General features: G+C 41.5%; 1 protein-coding gene and 1 long non-coding RNA gene across 10 annotated transcripts in view; both read right to left on the reverse strand.

Moving 5' to 3' along the window:
- Positions 1-9,707, reverse strand: part of si:dkeyp-72e1.9 (syntaxin-binding protein 4) — a 112,221-nt gene extending 102,514 nt beyond the window's left edge. For 2 of the 9 annotated variants that reach the window (XR_005447455.1, XM_038739264.1), the window contains exon 1: positions 9,316-9,696. Coding sequence is in view for 8 of the 9 variants with exons in the window: in XM_038739264.1 (XP_038595192.1) it covers positions 9,316-9,380 (65 nt within the window). In the remaining variant the exon portion in view is untranslated. Of the gene's footprint in view, positions 1-9,315 lie in introns of all 9 variants that reach the window. The other 7 variants (XM_038739301.1, XM_038739283.1, XM_038739276.1 and 4 more) reach the window with 7 other exon arrangements.
- Positions 1,772-2,519, reverse strand: LOC119918554. Its single transcript, XR_005447467.1, has 2 exons — positions 2,438-2,519; positions 1,772-2,300 (listed from the first exon to the last, which is right to left on the reverse strand). It is a non-coding gene; the product is annotated as an uncharacterized LOC119918554 (long non-coding RNA).
- Positions 9,708-25,936: the final 16,229 nt, after the last annotated feature.

The raw sequence follows: 25,936 nt of genomic DNA on the forward strand, positions 1-25,936 counted from the left end.
TGTGTTAACATTAATTAAAACTTTCATGTACTGTTGATCTTTCTAGCATTAATTAAAGACCAACCCACCTCTCTTACGGATTAATAATGGATTATTATGTATGTTATGTCTTGTGATTGCATGATTCAGTGGACAACAGAATCAGGATGTTGAGAAAAAAAAAAAGGGAGTGCTGCAATGGGTCAAAAATAATGGCGTTGGTAATACTGAAATAAAAAAGTCAGGAAACAGGAAGTTGTTGACTGTTGAAAGAGACAACAACCAGTCATATCATGGTTCCTTTGTAGTTGAAAGCTTTGTGTCTAGTCCTGGAGGGGATTAAGAATGATCCAAATACTTAAACATTGAGAATTAAAGAAGTGATGTTTAGAGGAATAGAGTTTAATGATGAAAATGTAAAAATAAGCTGGACAGATACAGGTTGATAAGAGATGACATGCATTACAGACTGTGTCTGCTCTATTTAATTTCCTGTGAGCACCTGCACATTTTTTAAACTGCCACATAAGCGGATCAGAGGGAGGGTAAATGTGATAAACAGGGGCACTACACTCTGAAGAGTTGTGCTGAGATTTTTTCTGGTCGACACATACAGATAGACATACTGTCCATCACATGTATGTTTGCACAAGGTGGACACAAACCCCACAGCAACCACAATCATTAGATATTGCTTACTATGATCCATTCATTTGGCCACAGCAGCAGCTGTTTTCAGTGAAAAGGCTCTGATAACGCCACCGTACAGTACCTACTCAGCAGCAGACAGACACAGTTAGAGGCCAGCTGGTGAACACAGTGAAGCATTTACCAGCTAAAGAGCCAGATATTTCCCTCAGGAGATGGTGAATAGCTTATAGCAGAGTCAACACTGACATTTGAGACTAAAGTTGCTTTATTAAGTTTGCCATATCAACTTTTTTCCGCTGCTCCCAAGTGTAGCAAATATACAGTTATTGCAAGATTACAGCCCAACAAGTCATAAAGTCAAACTGAAACTGTGAGCTACACCATGTTTATTAGGCCTGCACAATATGTACAATGTGCGATAACCATGTTCAGTATTGCAATGATGATGTGGCTTGTGATAAACAAATACTTAAGTGTACATCTTAGTTTTAGAGTTCAAATGTCAGACAGGCTGTCAGAACAGGATTAGAATATATTTTAAATATAACTAAATGTTGTTTCTAAAGCAGCAACAGTAACATTTACAACAGCAAAGAGGATGCTTCACGAGTCCGGAGAAGCTCACAGTCTGAGGAGAAGCAGAGCAAATGCAAGCAGGAGTTGTTTGAGTGCGAGGGCAGGGTTTAGAGGGACAGCGTTTCAAAATACGAACATGAAATCAGTAAGTCATGATCTCAAATTGAAAGATGATGCTCTTGAATAAAGATAGGGAAATAATCCCAGATAATGTAGGAAATACAGTACTCCCTGATTGAAGGGTATTTTGCACACTGCTTGTGAGCAGTTGGTGCAGAACTGTAGGTCTGATTATGAAGGTCTGACAACAAACCAGTTGCCATTTATGTTTTAATCACTGAAACATTTTTTTTATAGGTAAGTGACATTGTCTCACACCAGCTCATCTTATTTTCCCAAAGAACACTAAACATGAACTGGCCATGAAATAAAACTTACATCAGCAACAGCTGTATTTAACATTTGCTTTATATTGGATATGATTTATACTTACGAAGGGTCAAAATCATCACAGGTTTTTATACAATATTTTACCCTGAGTGCGCTGTATCATTACAAAATTGTCTTTGTTCAGGACTTTTATTTTGAGTAATCCTTCCAAGCTTTTAAAAAAGGGTAAATACAAAAGAAGTGACTCCTAAGCTAAAACATCCTAGGAACAAAATGAACATTGAAAAGCATGAGTGAGTGCTTCCTTAATTACTTAATTAGCCTTCAGTTGAATGGAAGGCATCTGGGCTTGTCTCAGCTAATTACAGCTGTTAAGGCACACACTAGCAGCCCACTTACATCCTCTCACTTGAAATGAAGACAGAACAGGACAACTGTCTGATACCTTTGACACAGAACAGACCACTCAGCTAAGCAAGGAAACATCAATACGTTGAAGGGGAGAGAGAAAAATCAGCAGCAAAAAGCAAACCTCCCTGGAGGCAAATCCAGTCAGCATTCTGCTTCAGGATCCACATCTCTTTGGAGAGAAAATCAAACCCAAAGAAGTCATTCCCAGCAAATCAGTCATCACCAGAGGGAATGGGGATGGGAGTGGTCGATAAGGTGTGAATTGAAATCCCATTACTGGGCATTGATTTTACCTGACAAGGAAGAATGGAGTTGAGTTTCACAGGGTCTGTTAAAGTCTGTAAAATGTTAGAGACTAAGTATTTAAGGTGGCCCCACAAATGAACATTTGTCCTATAAGCTCCCTTGTTAGATAAAAACACCAACATACCTGATATACTCCAAACAGAACTGGATGTAGACATTGGGTGACAGTGGAGGCACATGTCCATTCATGTGCAGTCTGGGTGTACAGAATGTAAGTACGGTGGTCAGGTTCTTAAAATTGAAATATTAAAGAGTAATGTTTTTCCAAACAAGATCCCAGTTACCCTGGACTCTCTGCAGACCTTCTTGGGAGTTTTTTTTAATCAGAGCTATATTCTGCATTCTGAATAGAGCACAGAATAAACCTGTTGACAGAAAAGTCTTTGGATTATCCAGATAGAGGTGATTGCCTCTAACATTTTGAGCACCATCAGACATGTTGTGCAACAGTAAAGACGTTTGAGATAAGACACACTGCTGTGGTTTTTAACATGGCATTTTCAGTTCTTTGAGTAGCACGAAGTGCCGGCTGTGGCTCAGAAGGTTTAGTGGGCTGCCAGCTGCCATTAGTGTGTAAATGTTCATTTTTGTTCTGATGAGCAGTTGGCACGTTAGCCTCTGCCTTCAGTATGAATGGGTGAATGTGATGTAATGTAAAGGCGCTTTGAGTGATCAGAATACCAGAAAGACCATTTACAAATTTAACTCCATTCAATTAAGTTGTCTTGGAGTGGAGGGAATTTCACCAGTGTTGGTAAGTGAGAACACAACAAGTTCCAGAGACACCCTTAAGATGTCATACAAGTCTGGTGTTGTGCTCACTGACAGCTATTTTCCCCAGATCAACTAGTCAAGAGTATTGTAGGTAGAATTAAGGAGCATCATTTCCCCACATAGCTAGATGGCTACCTTGCTATATCCAATAAAAATAATTAATAAAAATTATCTTAAAATTGTACACGTCTACAAGTGTAGCTGAGCTGAGCTATACAGATTGTTTTATGTCAACTTAAATTTACAACACTTAGATCAGCATATTTATTTGACCACATTTGTATGTGGACTGTAAATGACAATGGCAGGAAGCATACATTTCTCAGTACTGATTGGTTAGAGAGTAACCCTCTCCACCAACCAGAGATCTGATGACATGAATGCGGTGTCAAGCTGAGTGAATTAAGTGAAACAAAAAGGAAAGCTAAAACCAAGCTCCTAAATCCCAGGGATTATTGCCCTCTAAGGCACACCTGTACTGAAGTATACATCTGGGGAAGAATTTAAAAAATGATAAAGCATTGGCAGGCTCCAAAGGTTGGATTCCATCATTGTGAAAGACAAGAAGAATTGTAGACAAAAAGACTCTTCCTGGAGCTCATTATCCAGCCACACTACACTGTCTCCACGTTCACACCTGGCATTAGTGTCTACACATGCGTCTGGGGTGACTTTTGATTGGATCTCACTTACCTCTATATGCTCTATATGCAAATAAACATGTAAATCATTTCCGTATGCAAAGACCAAATGCGTTGTTGTTATAACCTGAATGTGATCAATTTATTGTTTATCAGAACACAAATTAGACCAGAATTAGGCTGGAAAAATGATAGACGCCGCCAGAGCTGAGTGTTTCTGGGGGCCTACTGTGCAAAGCACAACTTTCTTTACAGATTTTGGTGAAGGATCTTATTTTATGGAGAAAATATTTTCCTAATGTCCTCCGACTGCTCTGCCTCTACTCTCTGTGATTTAATGAGTATGCTGATGGACAGACAGTTATGCTTGTTGCTAAAGTAACCGCTAACTGCTGCTAACTATAGCTGCTGTTAGCTAGTTAGCTCATTTAGCCATGCAGCTAGCGGTTCTATTAGCTTTAAAGTTTAAATTAAACTTTATTAAATTAAACCTACTCTCTCTCCCAGTTGTCCAAAGCTTCTGTGCTAACGGTGTAAACATGCAGAGGACAACAGTTGAGAATTTGGAAAGAGAAGTTCACCTATTACCTTAATCTAGTCTGACAGAGGATCTGAATTGGAGGGACTGCATGTCTCCAGGTGTTCACAGCTGGTAGAGGCATAATCGTGAAAACTAGAATGCCTTTCAACATAGAGTGACATAGGGTTTGGTGGCATGTCTCCGTCTGGAGCTGTGTTAACAGATACGAAATTGGATTCTACGAGGCCAGAAAGTGATTGTCGTCCGCGGGAGCACACGCAGCATGTAACATTATCGGTTTACCCAGTTTCTTTACGTCTACGGCTGCTTTTATCTGGATCAAATAGACATAACGTGCAAATAAACATCACTTTATGTCGTAAGTGTAACCAGGTCTGTCCTTTACGTGATTATAGGCAATAATAGAAGCCTGTTGCTGCTGATGGATTATGTGTTTGGTCGGTGTATGTCTAATATCCTATTTAGAAAATGGAATGTAGCCTATAATTAACATGACTTACAGCTGAGTTATATAAAAAATAAAGACATTATCTCTTTTGCAATCATCCTTATTACTCTACATTATTTAACTTGCTGTGTACCAACCAATTCAGTCCTTTTTACCTGTTGAAACCTTTAAATGGCCAAAAAAAATACATAAAATGCAGTATTCCACTTGCGATAAAGTGACTGCAGCCTCTACTTATTGACTGAAAGCTAGTTTCTGCCTCAAAATGACTTTAAGAAGAGTTATATTTGACAGATTATGAAACAGAAATTGTCCCCAATTTTTATTTCATATAAAATAATATATATTATTTTATTTTTTAATGACATACTGACCACCAAACCAAAAATGTCCCCGGTTTTCATTTCAGAAATCTGGTCACCTTATTTCAACAGCCTCTTAAAAGCAATATTGATACAAGTAAATAAAATAGGAGATTGTATACTGTCCTGCCAGGATGTATTCTACACATAAATCTATGCAATATTGTCCCTGAATTAACAGGAAAGGAACTGTGGACAAATGCACATCATAACAATGTGTTCCCGATAAGGAGGTGAAAGATGCTAAGGCCAGGTGACTTAATGAGAGCATGTTGTTTTCCTCTGTCACAGCAGAACTAAAGTGATGTTTCTTGCCACCAGAGGCCTGAATTCCACAGGACAGGAGTCGGGTAAATAACCTGTCAAAGTGCATCCAGTCTCACCTGCCACCTCTGTCACAGCCTGCGGTCAGTTTCACAATGAAATTCAAGTCAAGGACACCAAGCCAAATAAGCAAAGTGCTATCTGTGAGGTTTTGACCCGTGTTTCAGAGAAAAGCTGTCAGTGTTCTAGATCTACAGTAAAAGGTGGAATATTTTCATACCAAAAACAATTGATACTAACTAACGATACAATGCTCTCTGACCTCAGCATACCAATGGAAACCTTTTAGGTGATTTGCAAGCTCATTTTGGAGTAAATGCCCTTCAACTCTATTATAACTGCCAGACAATAGATGGCATAACATAATGTTACGATTTATTCAGCCCTGTCACAATGGGTGACAGGGCTGCAGTCATTTAAAACCAGTTGAGCCTTTTCAATCCAAGTTAAAAAGAAAGGCACTTTGACATCCGATCGCATATCTATGCTTCTACCCACTCCACCACTCATTAGACCTATCAATGAGAAGAACGGCAAAGAAGAAAAAGCGCAATTTAACCAACTGTGTTGCAATCTGTCAATAATCAATAAAGCTATCACCTTAAACCTTACCCAGCCTCTGGGTCTGTTCCAGACAACCGTTTATGAGCTAAATATCAAGTTTGACAGACTGCCGAGTAAAATCCTGCCACAACACACATTTAACTTTAAATGAGTCACCTGAAAAATAATACAGACCACTACAGTCACAGCAGGAACCTCTTCCATTATAATCAGAAGTGACAATTTTTGAAATTGAAGACAAAAAGCCAATAACGGCCTGATGGTGCCGTCTAGCCCGAGCATCGAGTGCCAAAAGCAAAATGTGAAACTGAAATGGAAGAGTCAGACAGAAACAGAAAAGAACAGTGTTTGCACTCAGCGGTGCACCATCTGTCTCAGTGTCTTAACATCCTGTTTGATCTGTGCTGGCAGCAGCAGTGTGTGATTCATGCTCCATGGATCTCTGTTTCAGGGAATGATTTTATTGTCTTTGTGAACTCCATATCATCAACATGTATGCTGATTTATGTCACTGATATATATTCCTCAGGTTGATGTGGTTCTCCTGGGGGGTGGCTTCTCTGAACATGGGCCAGTCTGTGCATTCAGAACAGTCCCGAGGAGCTGCTGTAGCCTCATCTGTTCACACTTTAACTGTTGTTACTGGTGGTTTGACCCATTTAGCATGAATTCAAAACCTAACTGCTATTTAATTCATCTGCTGATCATCAGCTTTCACAGATGTGATCTCCTAAGTGATCATAAATCAATGATCTATATAATCATGCACGATCATTTGTTTACCATTGTAACATACAGTATATGCACATCAGAGATTTTGCCTGATCCTTGGAAAAGGTGTATTGTGCTTGTGTCCTACTCAATATTTTAACAGTTCATCAATAAAAAGTGAGAAAAACAATTCAAATGTTACCTCTATCCTCCCGGTAATACCACAGTGCTGTGCCTCTTTTTCACCCTGTGTCTACCTCTTCATCATTATGGCAGATGTGTTCCAGCCTCAACAAATAATGCTTGTAATCTATTACTTCTTCATGAGCTTTTTGTGACGCCACAGACGATGATCGCTTCAGGCTGAGTGTCTCCAGCGTGACCTGCTGTCAGCCACAGGAACTTGCTGCATGCATGCATGCATGTAGTGCTGATGATGCAGAATGACATCAACAAAACTCTCCAACGGATGAGTTACCTGTCAGTGCTTATGACTGTTTACTCCTCTTGGTTCATTCGTTATAAGTCAGTGTGAAGAAGAAACGCAGCAAAACTACAAGGTAAGAATGGGCCAAACTACTTTTATCATGATTATTGCCATCCAATAAGACCACGAACACCAGACCACACACTCACAAAAACAGTCACTCTTACACATTCTGTATGGCGTCTGTACCAGAAATGATTCTTCTCTTTGCAGGGAACTACCTGACAGATCACCCACATGGAACCGTTGCTGTAATAAAAATTTATGAAAGCTCCCATTGTTCTGTACTTAACAGTCTATTTAACAGACACAGTGCTCTCTTCATTTACATTTGTCTTTTTGTTGTTTTTAACAAAACAGTCTTTACTCTGACTCATTAATGCTTCATATTCTGCATAGCCACTACTGCAGCTAACAACTATGGCTGTCATTTTATTGACAGATATGAGACTACAGGGAAACTGTGTAATTTTAACTCATTGCATCAATACAAATTTCAGAAATAAGCCAAGATGACTATGAATGATTTCCATTCCACTCATCACTTTATTCCTTACCCACCTTCTGCCAACCTCTGAGTTACCTTTTTCATTTTGAGTTTACCACACTTTAACACTAAGAATACATCAGTTTTAATATTTATCAAGTAATGTGCAGTGAGGAGGTGAAGGACTGTGTTCAAGGTTAATTGTAAATCAAGCCATTTCAGAAAGTACTTTTCTATCTACGGCACACACTTATCCTGTTCTCTCGATGTCGCTGAGGTTTTCCACCGAGATACATCAACTTCATGTAAAATAGCAGGTTTGACTATATTTCTAGACTCCTCACAGCATCCCAGCTAAACTGACCTCTCTCTGGCAGCGATATAAAGCAGCAGTTTCTCAGGAGGTAGGTAAGCATCCCTGTACACCGCTGCTCCTGACTCTCCCTGTGTCACACGTACCTGGTCTTAATGGTGGGGTTCATCCTGAGAGGAAATAGTCCCAGGTCTACGTCTTCGCTGTCAGGATTAAACTCTAAGGCTCCTGAGACGTAAATCAGAAAGTAGTCCCAGAGCTCGGGTAATTTCTGGGAGGACAGAATCATGAGGAAACTTTAGGAGTGGTTCTGTTTGTGGGAGAGAGGGCTGGCAAACGTCAGGTGGCATCCAGAGAACGGGGCACCCAGCAGTGTTATATCACCTCCCTTCAGCTTGCCTTTTTCTAAAGCGCTCCTGGCTGAACCAGCCCCAACAGTCCACTCAGCACCTACATTTAGCTGACTGACTCCTCCCCTCGGGACAATATACAAGAACAAAATGAACTGGCCTGCTCCAAACTGCCCTACTTTCCCATGGGATCATTCATGTTACATCTTTATTTTTATTTTGAAAACTCTTGTTTTCCTAAGTTATTGTTCTAGCTGTTGCTTTATGGATGCTAAATGTATTTTCTATTTACCCTGACCAATGTGTCATGTGGTCCCATATGACATTTCAGTGGTTTGACATTATGTTGCTTAACTTTGTCGATTTGTGCTTTAAAAAATCCAAGTTAAAACAGTTCCATCTTACTATGTAAATACTTAAATCTAACTGCACATTTGAGGTAGTGTTAATTATGAGTTTTCTTAAGCTGCATGTTTTTGCATTGAGTCGTTGAAACGGGTCAAAAGGAAGGACCTCCTTTCATTTTGAAATAGATGAAGCTGTTCATCTTGTGTCATTTTGTAGTGACAATTTAAAAGAATTAGGCAAAGACACAAAACCAGTTCACTAATGAGATGTGTGCAACGTGTCAAAAAGCCAGTGAACATCACCTCAGCTCAACAGTATGTCACCAATGAAGGATACTGCAGGTGATGAATCATAAATGTCATCTGGCCAATTCGACAGATAGGCTAACTGCAACGACACTTTAATTCTATATAATACAACCAGCTTTGTGCCTGCGCGCACACTGGCTGTGAGGAGCGCGAGTGTAAAGAATCTGATTAAAAGAGCAGTAGCCTTTGTTAAGTGTGGCGACTCTGTCAGATGTGGCAGGTCTTCCTTCAGTCACGGTTAGGGAAACAGAAGTTTCCAGATTCCTAACGTTTTGGAATGCATGCTCTCTCTCTCGGAGCGAACGCCACGCGCAGGGGTTCAACCCAAACTTCACTTCACGTACCAGTAAATGAGCGACAGTCCGTCGAAGCGCTCAAGCTCTCTCCCACGCTGTTTCAGCAGAGACATATTATCCACCAATGTGGTCCCGGTGTCCAGCCGTGAACTTTCAGAGCAGAAACCAAGTGCCCCCGTCCCAGAGCCGCATCACCCTGCCGCTCCTCAGCTGGCCTCCTTCGCTGACTGCGTGGATGTGTCAGCACTCATCCCCCTTCAAATCACTGAGACGGACGCTGCTCGCCGGGAACGGGACGCTCTGTCGGCCCGATTCTAATCTGACCGACACGTGGACGTTTTCCTGCCGACTGACCTTAACCCATCTGTTTGACGAAATATCAATGTCTCTTCAGCCGCACCGCAGCTCTGAGCGTCCAGCAGGTGGTGGCTGGATCTCCTGTGGATCAGTGCTGCTGCGTTCAATGGCCAATTAAGAAAAACGGCCCGAACGCAATCCACACGGGGGAAGTAGTTTACCTGCTTGGAAGAAATCACGGCAATCATCTTATTTAACTACGACTGAGTAGACTATTAGGGCCACAGGGGGTCTTAACGTCGTATGATTAGGAGAATAATGTTTTACGAGGGTCTGAGTACCTAAATAGTTATATTCCACCACTGCAGAATAAACATTTGAAATCTTTAATATTTAGCTTTTATCACTAAGAAATTACTTAAACACAAGCAGCGATAGTGTTTTACTAACTTGTTAATACAAAGAGTAGCCATAATGATAAAACCCCTCTTTACACAAGTTATTTGTAAATGACACCCCCTAAAAATCCATTACAAAAATTCCGGAAAATTAGGTCCAATTGACCTTCTTGCAAAATTGGTCTGAGCTGTAAAGTGAGACACCAATAAATCAGAGACAGTACAGAAGCTTTTCCTCATTATGTTTCCTGATGGATTTTGTCAGGTGCTGAGCCCCTTCTGCATCTTCTTCCTGTAAAGTTTAACATCCCACTTTGTTGCCCTCGGCTTGATGTCACTGTGCATTTTGCTCAGTTCCCCGGTGCTGAGATCCAACATCCAGCAGTGAATAGCAAGCATTGGTTTTTGCACCAATTCCTTGTAAGACAGCCTATTTTATCGAAGATTTCTGGCAGAGTAACAGCAGTGGCCCTCTTTCTATACTCATTTTGGAGTAACAAGTAATAAACAAAGTGCATCTCCCATTCCCTTTAAAAGCCAGGTGTAGGCCTACGTGTTGCACCTTGGCTCATTACTATTTACATGGGACATTATATTCTTATAAAAGAAAATCCTATAGGTCTGCCCATATACATATATATATACTCACCTAAAGGATTATTAGGAACACCATACTAATACTGTGTTTGACCCCCTTTCGCCTTCAGAAATGCCTTGATTCTACGTGGCATTGATTCAACAAGGTGCTGAAAGCATTCTTTAGAAATGTTGGCCCATATTGATGGATAGCATCTTGCAGTTGATGGAGATTTGTGGGATGCACATCCAGGGCACGAAGCTCCCGTTCCACCACATCCCAAAGATGCTCTATTGGGTTGAGATCTGGTGACTGTGGGGGCCATTTTAGTACAGTGAACTCATTGTCATGTTCAAGAAACCAATTTGAAATGATTGGAGCTTTGTGACATGGTGCATTATCCTGCTGGAAGTAGCCATCAGAGGATGGGTACATGGTGGCCATAAAGGGATGGACATGGTCAGAAACAATGCTCAGGTAGGCCGTGGCATTTAAACAATGCCCAATTGGCACTAAGGGGCCTAAAGTGTGCCAAGAAAACATCCCCCACACCATTACACCACCACCACCAGCCTGCACAGTGGTAACAAGGCATGATGGATCCATGTTCTCATTCTGTTTACGCCAAATTCTGACTCTACCATCTGAATGTCTCAACAGAAATCGAGACTCATCAGACCAGGCAACATTTTTCCAGTCTTCAACTGTCTTTTTTGGTGAGCTCTTGCAAATTGTAGCCTCTTTTTCCTATTTGTAATGGAGATGAGTGGTACCCGGTGGGGTCTTCTGCTGTTGTAGCCCATCCGCCTCAGGTTGTGCGTGTTGTGGCTTCACAAATGCTTTGCTGCATACCTCGGTTGTAACGAGTGGTTATTTCAGTCAAAGTTGCTTCTATCAGCTTGAATCAGTCGGCCCATTCTCCTCTGACCTCTAGCATCAACAAGGCATTTTCGCCCTCAGGACTGCCGCATACTGGATGTTTTTCCCTTTTCACATCATTCTTTGTAAACCCTAGAAATGGTTGTGTGTGAAAATCTCAGTAACTGAGCAGATTGTGAAATACTCAGACCGGCCCGTCTGGCACCAACAACCATAAATGCATTGAAGCAACTGCCATGTGATTGGTTGATTAGATAATTGCATTAATGAGAAATTGAACAGGTGTTCCTAATAATCCTTTAGGTGAGTGTATATATATATGCACACACACACACACACACATATATATATATATATATATATATATACACTGTTATATGCACTGTTTATTCATGAAACAACAGGGAGAGGACACCAAAATGATTTTTTACCTTTTTTTCTCTTCCTGGGATCACTCCTTTGCTGCGAGCTTGGAAGAGAAAACAATGATACATTACATATACATTGTGTTACAGTCATGCTTACAGTGTGCTTTGCAATGATCACTTTGTTTTGTTGTTGCTGGATTTCCAGTTTCCTCAGTAGGCCTACCACTTTTTATCTTCAGATCTAAGTTCAAGTCCTGCCAGGGTTTTTATTCATATTTTATTTGGTTAAATTTTTCAAGTGTGTGCAGTTAAAGACATCAGGCAGGTTATAAAACACTTATCAATTAGCACAGCAGGAACTGTGCACCTGTGGATGTCCTTCAGGTAATACTTACTACATTGGCAGACTGGCTGTCAGACTGTAGGACTACAGCCTCAGGGTCAAGTTACAAATATGATAAAGAATTTTCTATCAACACCATATCACTGACTTCTTATTATCCATATTGACTAAACAAGTACACCATTTTCACACAAAACTGACAGATCTCCAGCCTGTCTGCCTAGACCTACTATATTGTTATATATTATATAATTTATTGTATATATTGTTAAAAATGTTGCTTGCAATAAACATGCAATGCAATGTTGGCCGCCCCTATACGTAGAGCGGGTTGGCCGTTAATCGGAAGGAACTACTAAGTTCAACAAACCCAGGATATGTTTTCATTATCTGGCTTAACTAACCCTAACAATCGCGATCAGGATAAGCGGTACCACGAAACTGGTTATCAACTTGGTAAGTTAACCCGGGTTTCCCACTTCAGCCGTGAGCGCGTTCAGATAAAAGAGGCGGTGTTAGCAGCAGATGACCAATCGCAGACATGAACAAGTCCACTGTCAGCAGAGCGTCATATTTAATGAAGGACAATTAAACTGTAACACTAGGCCTACAGAAATACGACAGTAGCACGGCTGCAGCTGACACATGCAGAAAATCACAGACAGTGTAAATGCCTAAATAAACAGGCGTAGTCTATAACAATGTATTGATTTAAAGTGTTCTTATGAGCTGTATGAAAATATCAACCTTATTGTTTCAGCTCGGCTGTGTCAGCGTTTCCACATTAAAAGACACGGGCCGTTCCCCCTCACTTTAAAACACTTGTCGTCACTTAAAAAATAAGATTAATTTATTTAACACACTCAAAAGTGTTCCAAACATTGATCTAAATTAACTTCATGAAGCACTGAAACGAAAACTCCATTCATACCATAAAATGTTCTCAAATAGTGGTTGAAAGACTGAATCTCAACATTTAGGCTACTGAAAACTCACCGTCCCACCTTTTGCGCCCACATCACAAAAGGTGGGGAGGAACATGACTACAGAAAGTAGTAGTAGTAACATAGACAGTATATTACTGGATGAAGCCACTCTGATGTGAATGGAGAGCAGTGAAGCCAGTTTTGGACCAATAAAATACTACTACAGGGCCACTTCCTGTTGGCACCAGCGTGTACTGCGCGTGATTGCGCAGCATAACCGTGGTTTAATGACGCAGAACAACGGCAGAAACACTGTAATTCTGGTAGCTGCGTAGCTGCACCAACAAAAAGTTTCATGACTCAGTGTGTTTGACTGACTCGGATCGTCACTGATTAATCAGCCCACCTACGAGGCTCACCTGCCAAACACCAACGCAGCGTCACTGATAGTGACATAGTGATAGTAAATAGTTTTTTTAGATTGTTGAGAGTTTATAATCTAAGCAATACGGTTACATCTCTCATGTGCGACGGGGTGTCACAGGGTTTGGCGTCATTTTTGGGCCTACATGGATCCCTCCATGCAGGCTTTGGTCGGCTTCACTGTCCGATCTCTGGCTTACCCCCTTGGGCTAAAGAAGTCTGTGGGATTTCCTACAGATGGTGATGTAATTTTCCAAGAGAGCTGATTGGTCAGTAGGCAGCATTTTCACAGAGTTGAGCTCTAATCTGGAACATAACCTGCTCCGTTCAGCATAAGTTACCATAGAGATCTACCCCGGTAAGAAGTGAACCACCTATGTGGTATTGAAAACCCAGGATTAACCCCGAACCTGGATAAACTGCTTCGTGGTAGGGGCCTCTGGCTTGACATAGTCGCACCTTCTGAGCCTGGTTTGGCCTTTGTGAAACTGATAAAGCCAGGATGCATTGATCACACTAGGTCAAGCCTAGCTTTATCTGTTATCCTGGATTTCTAAACTCTGCTTTTGTGAAACAGCCCTCAGGACAAATTATCAAACAGGATCCTTTATAGCCACTCGAGCCCCGCCTGCTCAGGGGCGAGTTCAATCTCAAAACGTTTTGCGTATGCAACATTTTCGGATTGAACGGCATGTTTCCGTGCAATGTTGTGCAACATTACGCAGCGGGCTTCGAGGTATGTTTTATTCTCTTTGGTGGGCGTGTCATAGGTGTACCCAATCAGTTGCGATAAGTTTGTAAACACAACTGTGAAAAAAGGCAGGAAAATGCAGTGCGCTTGTGTACACAGCAGGGTGTTCAAGGCACCACCTTCCCGTTTTTCTACGTTTTGTCTGCACTGAACTCGCCCCAGGTATCAGCTCCACCCACCAACTACCTGGATTAAAGAGACAGAACACAGCAAGATACAAAGAACAAGAGAAGGCCCAAACCTGGAGTCAGGTGTACAGACTCAGTGAACATAACCTGACCATCGAGACAGGCCGCCGTAGACAAACATGGCTTCCTGGAAAGGAAAGGATATGCTCACCTTGTACTTCACACGAAATACAAAATAAACAACACTTACTCACAACATGTGAAAAATACAAAGATCTCAGAGAAAACTACTTCCTCCAGATTGCTGAAACCTATCCCGAATTTGAGACCAAAAATAAAACAAGAAAACTTCCATACCTACTAGGTGAAACACAACCATGTATAGCCTACACTTGCATGCCATAACCTGATGACCACCAGTGGAAAATGAAAGCAGCATGGACTAAAACAACGTTATTATTGTTATATTGTTTGTTTCTTTTCTTTTAATGTATTGTTATGCTGTTGCTTTTGCAATATGAACAATAATCTTTAGTGCCAATAAAGCCATTTTGAAATTTAATTGAGAGAGAGAGAGAGAGAGAGAGAGAGAACTTGCTCATGTGGACGAATGAGAGATTGAGTGTGTGAGTATGGACGTAAGTGTAGACATGATGAACTTTCTTTGACCACGAAGCCTTCTGTTACTCTACAGTTCTGCTGTTTACTGTGTATGTCAAGTGTCTGAACTCCATACAGTCTGTTAACTGACTCTGTCTCCTGAAACATCTGGATCCTCACTGCGCTGCACCATGATGAACTGGTCATGGGTCACATCTCTGGCTTCCAGGTGATTTCTTTATTGCGTGATGTATTGATGTATGAGTGTTTTCTTTAACGATATACTTTAATCTTAGAGAGGCTGCTGGCTAGATATTTAAACAACCGATGAAGTTACATTGCTGTGCCTCGTGCGTAAATGCGCAAAGCGTCTTTCTTAATGGGGAGACGATTCCCCCTATTTCACCCACCTGCTATTAATTAGAACGTATTTTTTTGACCAGACCCACCTAATCCGCCGATATAACTGCGATCACAAGAACCCGCCTATGCAGGGTCATCTTATCTTACTATCTGAATAATGCGTCCTTTAAATAGCAGGAGAAAACTGCGCCATTGACTTCAGAGCAGGTTTTTGTTGTTTTCTGTTTACCTCAAGATAGCACTGCACCAACAATGAGCCTGACCAGACCTCATTTTAAGACCAGCACTCCCAGGGACGCACAGATGAGCACAAGTATGCTACATACACAACGTGTGGCAACTAGAAATGACACTTGCACTGCGCCGCGTTACGCTGTAAATATTTTGTTCATAATCTCAGGGTCAAATAATGCCTCTATCGTTTCAGTGAAGCTGTTTCAGTGTTGTAAGACCCGTCTTACTTCAATCAACTTGGGGTACGTTCACTCTGAGTAAACCGGGTGTCCAATGACTATAAAAAGCAATCACCACAGGAGCTCCAAAACTACAAGTCACAGCATGGCAACTAGCGAGAAGGTCCTACTTCACATCACTGGAGTTAGAAGTAGAAGGCTATTCGGAGTTTTAACTTGACCTGCTTTCTAGAATAGGCCTACCCCACTGATCTGCATTTTTTTAATGTCCTCTGTTTGCTTGGGCTTATAATGAAAAAACAAATCTACTTCAGAGTGGCCTAAAGGAGACAGAGACCAACTAAACATCTGTGCATTATCAGCCTGCATAAATGGGTGATGACATAAGACTCCAGTCTTTAAACAAACTAACTCATGGATGAAGACGTTTATCCATGTATTTACTCAAATGTGTAGAATCATGGCTTGGATAATTTTGAGCAAGTTACCTGTTGACTGATGTGTGGTGCACATGCCTGAGACAGACATGGGGCCTGCAGCATCCGCCAGAATCAGGCTGTCCTCTTGCCAGTTTTATTGGTTGCTGAAAATATATTTTCCTAAAAATACGATTCTGTTCTCGCAATTATGACTTTTATTTCTTGGAATGTTGTGACTTTATTCTTGTAGTTTGATTTAGAGAATTAGCTAGTTATAGCCGCCATTTTGCCTGTGAATAAGGAGGCAAAGGTAGCTAGCGTCGTTTTAATGTAGACAGGGATCAACTCTAAAACGCAGCGGAAATGCTGGTATGGACGGAGATCGTATTCATTTTAATTCTAACCAATAGATATGGATTATTAAAGAGAGAAGTCAAAGTGACTGGGGGTGCCACATAGTCAGGCGCCCCATGCAATTCCTTCCTGTTCTCCAACTGGCACCCTGCAGGGCAGCCGCCTGCTGTCCTGCAGGGTGCCTGCTGGGTGTCATCTGAGGACTCTGTCAGGTACCTTGCTGATCCCTGCTGTGGACCGTTTACCATGTCACTGTCTTTAGAAAGAGCATCAGAGCATTAGGAGTCAGAGCTGCAGCTCAGAAACAGTTGTTACTCACACGTCATCAGACGATTAAACTGAGAAAGGGGTCATGGAGAGAAGTCCCACTACTGTTCATGTTAGAACAAAATCTCTGTGTACATATATACATGTTAAATTTAGGGGGTAGGTGGCTCAGGGTGAACCAGAAAAAAGGTCCTGAGCCAAAGCTCTGGTGGGCTCTTAAGACTTTTGGTCTTGTTATACTTGGAGGGCAGAGGATACAAAATGTTACCACATACCTTTTATATGCAGTTCAAATGACTAAAAACTAGAACTTCAACTTTGTGATCTACAGAGTAATGTAGACCTGGAAACACTCCACACAGACCTGGAAAAGCCTTTGTACCTTAGCACTTACTTTGAAGTTAAGTACCAGGGAAACCTTGAAGACCTACAAGTTGATTAAAGGTAAAGATGTTATTTGAAAAAATATTTCAAAATGAAAAGCATTTCATACTAGTTGTATGCAGCTTGACCTTGAAATTCATTCATATACATTTGTAAAAGATTCAAATGTCATGCTGGACAACATGACAACAAGGAACCATGAGCAAAACCTTAAAACTGCATTAATCTGCATTATCAATATTGACCTACAGTAATTAGAATGTCTCTGTAATACTTTATGAATTAATGAGTCATTGATGTTCAAATAATAAAGGCTAATAATGGCTCAAACACAGTTATTTCCATCATTTTAGTGTCCAGTAAACCTAGTGTTGGAAGCTTGTCAGGTTATCATCATAACCTGACTAGATGGAGTTAGTAAAACATCATCAGGGTGTCTGCACTCCAATCCTCGTTTATCTTAATCCCACAGTGGAGCTCTGAGGTTAAGGCATCAGTGCTCTGACTCCCTGAGTTGTAATGGCTGCAGATAGGATTGGGGACAGGGAGCCGTGATCTTACATCTGCTATTATAGGAACTCAAGACTATCTAATCCAGCCATGTCCAAGAAGTCACTCCCTCAAACCTCACCTCCTCAGCAACTGACTATAACTTTTTCTACACTGAGCTCATGCTGAGCTCTGGCTGACTGATAAATCCGTTGTCAAGTTAGTATATGTTACCTTATTTTCATGAAAACACCACCAGGAAAAGAAAAACCCTGTAGAATGGATGGAATAAAAATAAAGATAAAATGAAATCAAAATGATTAAGTTTTTTACTTGAAAAGTATAACCTTTACTTAAAGAAGCTACAATTAATATTTATTAAGTGGGCAGTTATGGCATAGGTGCCACGCTGGTGCAGTGTTCACTAGCACTCACAGCAAGAAGGACTTGGGTTCGAACTTGGTCTTCCCAGGCCTTTATGTATGGAGCTTGCATGTTGTCCCTGTGTCTGCGTGGATTCTCTCCGGGTGCTCTGGCTTCCTCCCACCCTCCAATGACCTGCAGGCTAGCTTAACTGGTGACTAAATTGCCCTTGAGTGTGAGTGGTTGTTTGTATCTCTATGGCCCTGCGATGGACTGGCGACCTGTCCAGGCTGTACCCTGCCCTTCGCACGATGTCAGCTGGGATTGGCTCCAGCCCCCCATGACCCTGTACTCAGGATAAGCGGTTGGCGATGAGTGAGTGAGTGGGTCAAGTATTGCATGTTTGATATAATTGCATAAGACATAATATTCATCTGTTTTCTCTTCCTGGTAGAAATGTGCGTATTGTAGGTTTGGGGCAAATCACTTTTTTTGAGGGCTTCTTTGGCTGCTTGAAAGCAGCAGAATAAGCTGAAAACTCAAAATGTAACATTTGTTTTATAAAGTTGTTGGTTCTTCATTACAAGCAAATCCTTTCACATTACTAATTTGGTTGATTGTTGATATAGAAATATTGATAATGCAGATTAATGCAGTTCTAAGGTTTTGCTCATGGTTCAAAATCAAAATCCAGCATGACATTTAAATCTTTTACAAATATGTATATGAATGAATTTCATCTAAGGCCAAGCTGCATACAGCTAGTTTCAAATGCTTTTCATTTTTGTATCAAGTCTTTAAGGTTTCCCTGGTACTTATAACTTCAAAATAACTGCTAAGGTACGAAGGCTTTTCTATGGCATCTTATGTGTAGGGTGTTTCCATGAACAAGCATAAAAAATGATTAAGAATTCTCGGTTAATAAATAGTAATATTGAAATAAAAATTAATCTAGAAACATATAGATTTCCTCAAAGACATGTCTTTAACTGGTATTATCCATCTGCTCATTTAAAAAATGTTTACAAATTGTCCACAAAGAAAATTTACATTCGTAAAAGAATATATAGAAAAGATGCCTCAGCAGCACACTCATAAAAAATGTCTCAGGATTTGACGATCTGCCACCATCTACACCTGACTTGTGCTACATGCTGGCTCTCGCCCCATGTTAGATACATCTCCATTAGGTCAGCTGTTAAAATTGTTTTGGGCCGGCCTTGCTTCCTTTTCCATCCTAGTACAACCTTTGGGATTTGATCCTGGGCCATTCTGAAGACATGCCTCAGCCATACTGTTGCACTTAGTCATCTTGTATAGCTATTTGTTTGAGATTTTCTCTGGCCAGAAGACATGGCAAAATTTCCTGAGGCATCCATTGTGGAAGGCATCGATCTTCTTCAAGTCAAGTGTTGTCTCTCGCTGCATTTTGAGCCATACAACAGCACAGGCTTTACATTGTCCGGTCGGTTCTTTGTTTTTGGGCTGTACTCCTTTGACTTCCCTTCCCTCAGAGATAACAGAAAAGTATAAAACACATTTCTGACATCAGAATTGGGATGCAGGTTGGTTGATGTGTTTGCAGTTAGATCTGGGACCAACACTGTGACCGGCCGACCACAGATGTCCCAACGCTTCCCTTACAATTGTCAACTTTCATCTGGGACTGAGAAAGAGTCTGTTTTCTTATAGTCTTCAGTAATCCCCAACCCATGCCCTTTCATAACTTTGACACCAATAAACGGTGCACATTTTTGTACTGTCATAGTCTGAAATAAAAAGTCCTGGTACCCATTTTGCCAAATATGTAGTAAACTTTATACAGATCTTATATTTGTTCAGTTGTGGTTGGGACCACGGTGTTGCACTGTTAGAGGTTATTCAGGCGTGGAGTGGGAGGAATTTGGATGAGTTCACTGCTCTGTTGAGTTTAGATTTCTTTCTTTAGATATTCTAGTGCTGACTGAATGTCAACACATCAGAAATCCTTTATGAGTTCATCATGTCAACCTAGTCTCCTGCAGATAAGACACTGTGGCTCAGCTGCAAAACTCTAAATAGGCTTACAAGTGAACTGGCATGGTACTGAGTCTAACTGTAATCAGAACAGGCAGATTGGCAGCTGAACATGTAGCACCCTCTTCTGGACAAGTTGTATTACTTCCCATCTGTCAGTCTTCTCAGCAGGCACCTGCCTTACAACACACAGCATATCAAATGGAACTCCTACAGCACGTTGTCAGAATAAGCAAATGAAATAGCACACATAATTAAAACCTGCCCAAGAGAGCATTGTGTTCCCAGACACTGTCAGCTTATTTAAAATGCAACATCTGCCTGTTCAAAACTGTGCATAATGAATTACTACACATTTTATCATCTTTTTGAATAGAATAGAATACATTTTGCCTAGAAGCATGGTCAGGGATTTTGTTCTGTTTGCAAGATAGCTTGTAATTGCCAATTCAATAAAGGCAATACTTAACTACAGGAAAGGTCAGGAGGTCAGCAAACATACTAGAAATCATTCTTTGGTGAACATGGATGTTCTGACCATATTTAATGGCAATCTGGCCTGTAATTGTGGCGTAGTGGGACAAAAAAATAGCATTAGACTATCTGTCGAAAAAGAGTTACTGCTGAAGTTAACAGAAACAATAGTAGTCTGAAAGAACAGGAGAGCAGTGTGAGCCATGATTAAATGCACCTGCATTACCATTTCCAATTTCTTGAACTAATTTTCACTTCTTAATCTGATCAGGATAGAAGGCTCTTATCTTCTTTCTCCTTCTCCACCTCCTTTTCCTACTCTACTCCTCACTTGGCCCAGAATGGCCTTTTAAACCCACTAATAACCTTTAGTGCACTAACCTAGTGCATTCTGGAGGTGCCATTGCAGTGTTGTTATGTTCAGTGAAGAGCAGCACTGCAGTGTTTCTCTCCTGTGGTTTGGGGCTTGAAGGGGGGCCTCGGTGTCCTCCCCTCTCTGCTTCGCACTGAGTGACACAGGAAATCTAAATATCACTAACAAAATAGTCTTGATCTGGCAAAGCAGGTTCACAAAAGCACACAAGGTGTAAGTATGCACGCACACGCACACACACACACACACACACGCACATCCACACACACACTGACATGACTGTCACTGACATGACATACCAGCTGGAGGTGTGGTTCTTTCAGCTCAGACACTGTCAAGTTTCAGGTGTTCAGAGACAGGGATGGGAAGTGTAGCAATATGATGGGACATCTCTCACTTTATACAGCACAGTCATCTGAAATTGAGTGGAGGGTGGCTGCTTTGAACCCCAACATCCAAAGGGAAATGTGGTGAAGTGACTATTGTCCTTAAGCAAGGCACTAAACGCTCATGTGCTCCAGAGGAGTCAGTAACCAAGAGTTTGTTGTACCAACTGGCCTAGCAAATGGAGCAAATACACTAATCATCAAATCATTCAAAATGATAGCAACTTATTGTTGTCATCATGTCTATGGATTGAGATAACACTGTTCAGACCAAAGTAATTTCTGAGATAGCTACAATGAAGTCCAACATGACAAGACAGCAGTCAGTTGATCAGGCAGGTTGTAGATAATACAACAGTTAACAGATTCTCAAAACCATTTTTTAGGTAAAGTTGAAAGCAGAAACAATCAAAATATGACAATCCTTCATTGAACTGAAAAACTACACGCACACCTTCTGGTGTGGTGACAGTTTGGAGGATACTTCTACTGTTCACCTTTGTTTTCTCTTTTTGCCCACTTGGGAACATCAGAACACACTGAAAACACTATCTGACATTCAGATATTATCACTCTATCTAGTTATAAGGCTAATGTAGTAGCAAACAGTTGCTTATTTACACACCCAAAAGACACAGAGCAGCCTCTCTTGATAGTTTTAAGAAGCAGCTCAAGACCTACTTTTATGCCTTTGCTTTTAACTGATTATAGTTGTTCTTTTGCTTTTATCTATTTTATACTTTTGTATTGTATTTCTTTCACACTGTAGCCCTGGCTACTACCCTTTCCCAGTTTTATGTGTTTTTGTGCTTGTGGATTATTCACATGTTGCTGTTTTGTATGTTTTATTTATTTATTTATTTACTTATTTACTTTTTCCTTGGTTTTCTCTGTTCCCTGCCTGCCTCCCTGTGTGTGCTCTCTCTCTCCCTCCGCTCATGAGCCCAGCCTACAACCTGCACCTGCACCTCATCAGCCACCTCGTCAGCCTGCCACACCCGCCAGTAGTCAACCTCATCCCTGCCTGTATTTCAACCCCGGTTCTCCACACTGTCCTTGCTTGATCGTTGTTGCTCCATACCCAGTGCTACCTCTACATTCAAGCTCGCATGTATTCTGTTTTTTTCCAATTTCCCCGTGCTTCGTCTTTGCTGTCACTAACCTTGTCTCTTTGTCTGTTTCCCTCCCAGGTTCACTCACCCCCGTCCTCCGTTCAGTCGGCTGGGCTCATCCTCTGGTCCTCTCCTCCCCGGACTTCCCCCCACGGCGTCCTCGCTTCCTCGGCCCCAGTGTTCCCCGTCTCCCTGGTTCCAGTCTCGTCGGTTTCCCTGTGCCAGTGTTTCCCCGGCATCCACCTCTCCCTCCACTCCAGTCCCTCAACCCCTTTTCCCTCAATAAACCTCCTTCGCTCTGAGCGCTGCATTTGGATCCTCTCTGTCCCCACACCACACCACACCACCCATAACCGGTGCTATACAAATAAAGATTATATCATTATTATTCAGAGTTGAGTTTGTGTCCAAGGTCCAAGTACAATATTCTCTCTGTTTTTGGTCTCCACCAACTACTGAGGGAAATATCTGTCTCTTTAGCGGCCTTTTAATTTTGATGATCATAACTGACAACTAATGAAAACCCCCAAATCAGTATCTCAGAAAATTTGAATATTGTGAAAAGGTTCAATATTGAAGACACCTGGTGCCACACTCTAATCAGCTAAATAACTCAAAACACCTGCAAAGGCCTTTAAATGGTCTCTCAGTCTAGTTCTGTAGGCTACACAATCATGGGGAAGACCGCTGACTTGACAGCTGTCCAAAAGACGACCATTGACACCTTGCACAAGGAGGGCAAGACACAAAAGGTCATTGCTAAAGAGGCTGGCTGTTCACAGAGCTCTGTGTCCAAGCACATTAATAGAGAGGTGAAGGGAAGGAAAAGATGTGGTAGAAAAAAGTGTACAAGCAATAGGGATAACCGCACCCTGGAGAGGATTGTGAAACAAACCCCATTCAAAAATGTGGGGGAGATTCACAAAGAGTGGACTGCAGCTGGAGTCAGTGCTTCAAGAACCACCACGCACTGACGTATGCAAGACATGGGTTTCAGCTGTCGCATTCCTTGTGTCAAGCCACTCTTGAACAAGACACAGCGTCAGAAGCGTCTGGCCTGGGCTAAAGACAAAAAGGACTGGACTGCTGCTGAGTGGTCCAAAGTTATGTTCTCTGTTGAAAGTAAATTTTGCATTTCCTTTGGAAATCAAGGTCCCAGAGTCTGGAGGAAGAGAGGAGAGGCACAGAATCCACGTTGCTTGAAGTCCAGTGTAAAGTTTCCACAGTCAGTGATGGTTTGGGGTGCCATGTCATCTGCTGGTGTTGATCCACTGTGTTTTCTGAGGTCAAAGGTCAACTCAGCCGTCTACCAGGAAGTTTTAGAGCACTTCATGCTTCCTGCTGCTGACCAACTTTATGGAGATGCAGATTTCATTTTCCAACAGGACTGGGCACCTGCACACAGTGCCAAAGCTACCAGTACCTGGTTTAAGGACCGTGGTATCCCTGTTCTTAATTGGCCAGCAAACTCGCCTGACCTTAACCCTATAGAAAATCTATGGGCTATTGTGAAGAGGAAGATGCGATACGCCAGACCCAACAATGCAGAAGAGCTGAAGGCCACTATCAGAGCAACCAGGGCTCTCATAACACCTGAGCAGTGCTACAGACTGATGGACTCCACGCCACGCCGCATTGCTGCAGTAATTCAGGCAAAAGGGGCCCCAACTAAGTATTGAGTGCTGTACATGCTCAAACTTTTCATGTTCATACTTTTCAGTTGGCCAGCATTTCTAAAAATCCTTTTTTTCTATTGGTCTTAAGTAATATTCTAATTTTCGAAGATACTGAATTTGGGATTTTCATTAGTCAGTTTTAATCATCACAATTAAATGAAATAAACATTTGAAATATATCAGTCTGTGTTATGAACGAATATAATATCCAAGTTTCACTTTCTGAATGGAATTACTGAAATAAATCAACCTCTTGATGATATTCTAATTATATGACCAGCACCTGTACAATAGCCATTTGTGTCAGAGGTCACACACCTAGGGGTTAAGTGTCTTGCTCAGGAACACATTGGTGGATGGGTCACAGTGGGGAATAGAACCTAGGTCTCTCACACTAAAGGTATGTGTCTTATCCATTGCGCCATCACCACTACCCCTCTTAGTACAGAAACTGCACTTCTAAACGTTTTAAATGACATTAGGATGAATTCAGATGCCAGCTATTGTACTGTTGGGGTGCTGCTAGACCTGCTTTTCATAAAGTTATAGCATATTAATTGATAGACATGAAAACGTGGTGAGCGTGACTGCTGAATGGGACTGATCCAGACTTTTTTGAGTCTTACCTGAGTGACAGAACCTTTTCAACTGGGAATGTCTCCTCTAGCCATGCAAATATCACCTGCAGCGCTCCTCAAGGGCCTATTCTTGGACGTTTACTGTTTTGCATCTACATAGTAACGCTAAGTTATTCGCAACTCAGAATTTTGATACGCAAATCTATTTGTCCATAAATCCATCACATTCATCAAAGCTAAGGTCCTGGATGTCAAGAAATGTAGAGCTGAGGGGAACTGCAGGGTTGGTGGTAAATCTCAGTGGGTTTGTCACGACAACATTTTTCACATAGCACATTTGATTCATTGTTAATATAATGAATATTGATCAATATACGCCGACTGTTATTCTTGGTGAGATCTTCTGTTCCAAGATCTGATCAGTTCAACTGGTGTGGAACCAGGTTCCAGTTTGGGTTCAGTAGTAGGCTAAAGACTTTCCTCTTTGATAAAGCTTATAGTTAGGGCTGGCTCAGGTGAGTCCTGAACCATCCCTTAGTTATGCTGCTATAGGCCTAGACTGCTGGGAGACATCCCGTGATGCACTGAGCTCCTCTCTCCTCCTCTCCCTCTCCATCTGCATGCATTCTTACTCCATTAATATTCAATTCAATTCAATTCAATTTTATTTATATAGCACCAAATCACAACAACAGTTATCTCACAGCGCTTTTCATAAAAGAGCAGGTCTAGACCGTACTCTGTGATGTTATTTACAGAAGCCCAACAGTTCCCACCAAGAGCAAGCACTAGGCGACAGAGGCAAGGAAAAACTTCCTTTTAAGAGGCAGAAACCTCGAGCAGAACCATGGCTCAGGGTGGGCGGCCATCTGCCTCCACCGGTTGGGGATGAAGGAGAGAGAGAGAGAGAGAGAGAGAGAGAGAGAGATGTAAGGAGAGAGAGAGGGGAGGGAGGCAGCCTACACAATATACACACAGAGGTACAGACAGTGAAGGTAATGTTGCTATAGACTAAATGAAAAATGGTACAGATATTTATAGTAGTGTTAATGGTAACCATCGTAATGTTAATGATTATAATAACAATAATAACAATAAGACTAGCAACAATAGTCGTTGCAGTAGAGGTTGTCGAGCAGGAACATGGGGGCAGCAGGTGACCCGCAACCACAGATCCAGACTCCACAGCTCCAGAGCCAGAAACACCTGCAGGAAGTGATAGGAGAGAGGAGAGAGATGAGAAAGCACAAGACTACCAGAAAGGGGAGAAGTTGTGTTAGTAACATGCAATAATGGGATAAGATTGCATACA

Source organism: Micropterus salmoides, unplaced genomic scaffold (assembly GCF_014851395.1).
Source record: "Micropterus salmoides isolate LMB-PRFRI ecotype aquatic unplaced genomic scaffold, ASM1485139v1 Ms_hic_scaffold_10, whole genome shotgun sequence".
NCBI classification, from domain to species: domain Eukaryota; kingdom Metazoa; phylum Chordata; class Actinopteri; order Centrarchiformes; family Centrarchidae; genus Micropterus; species Micropterus salmoides.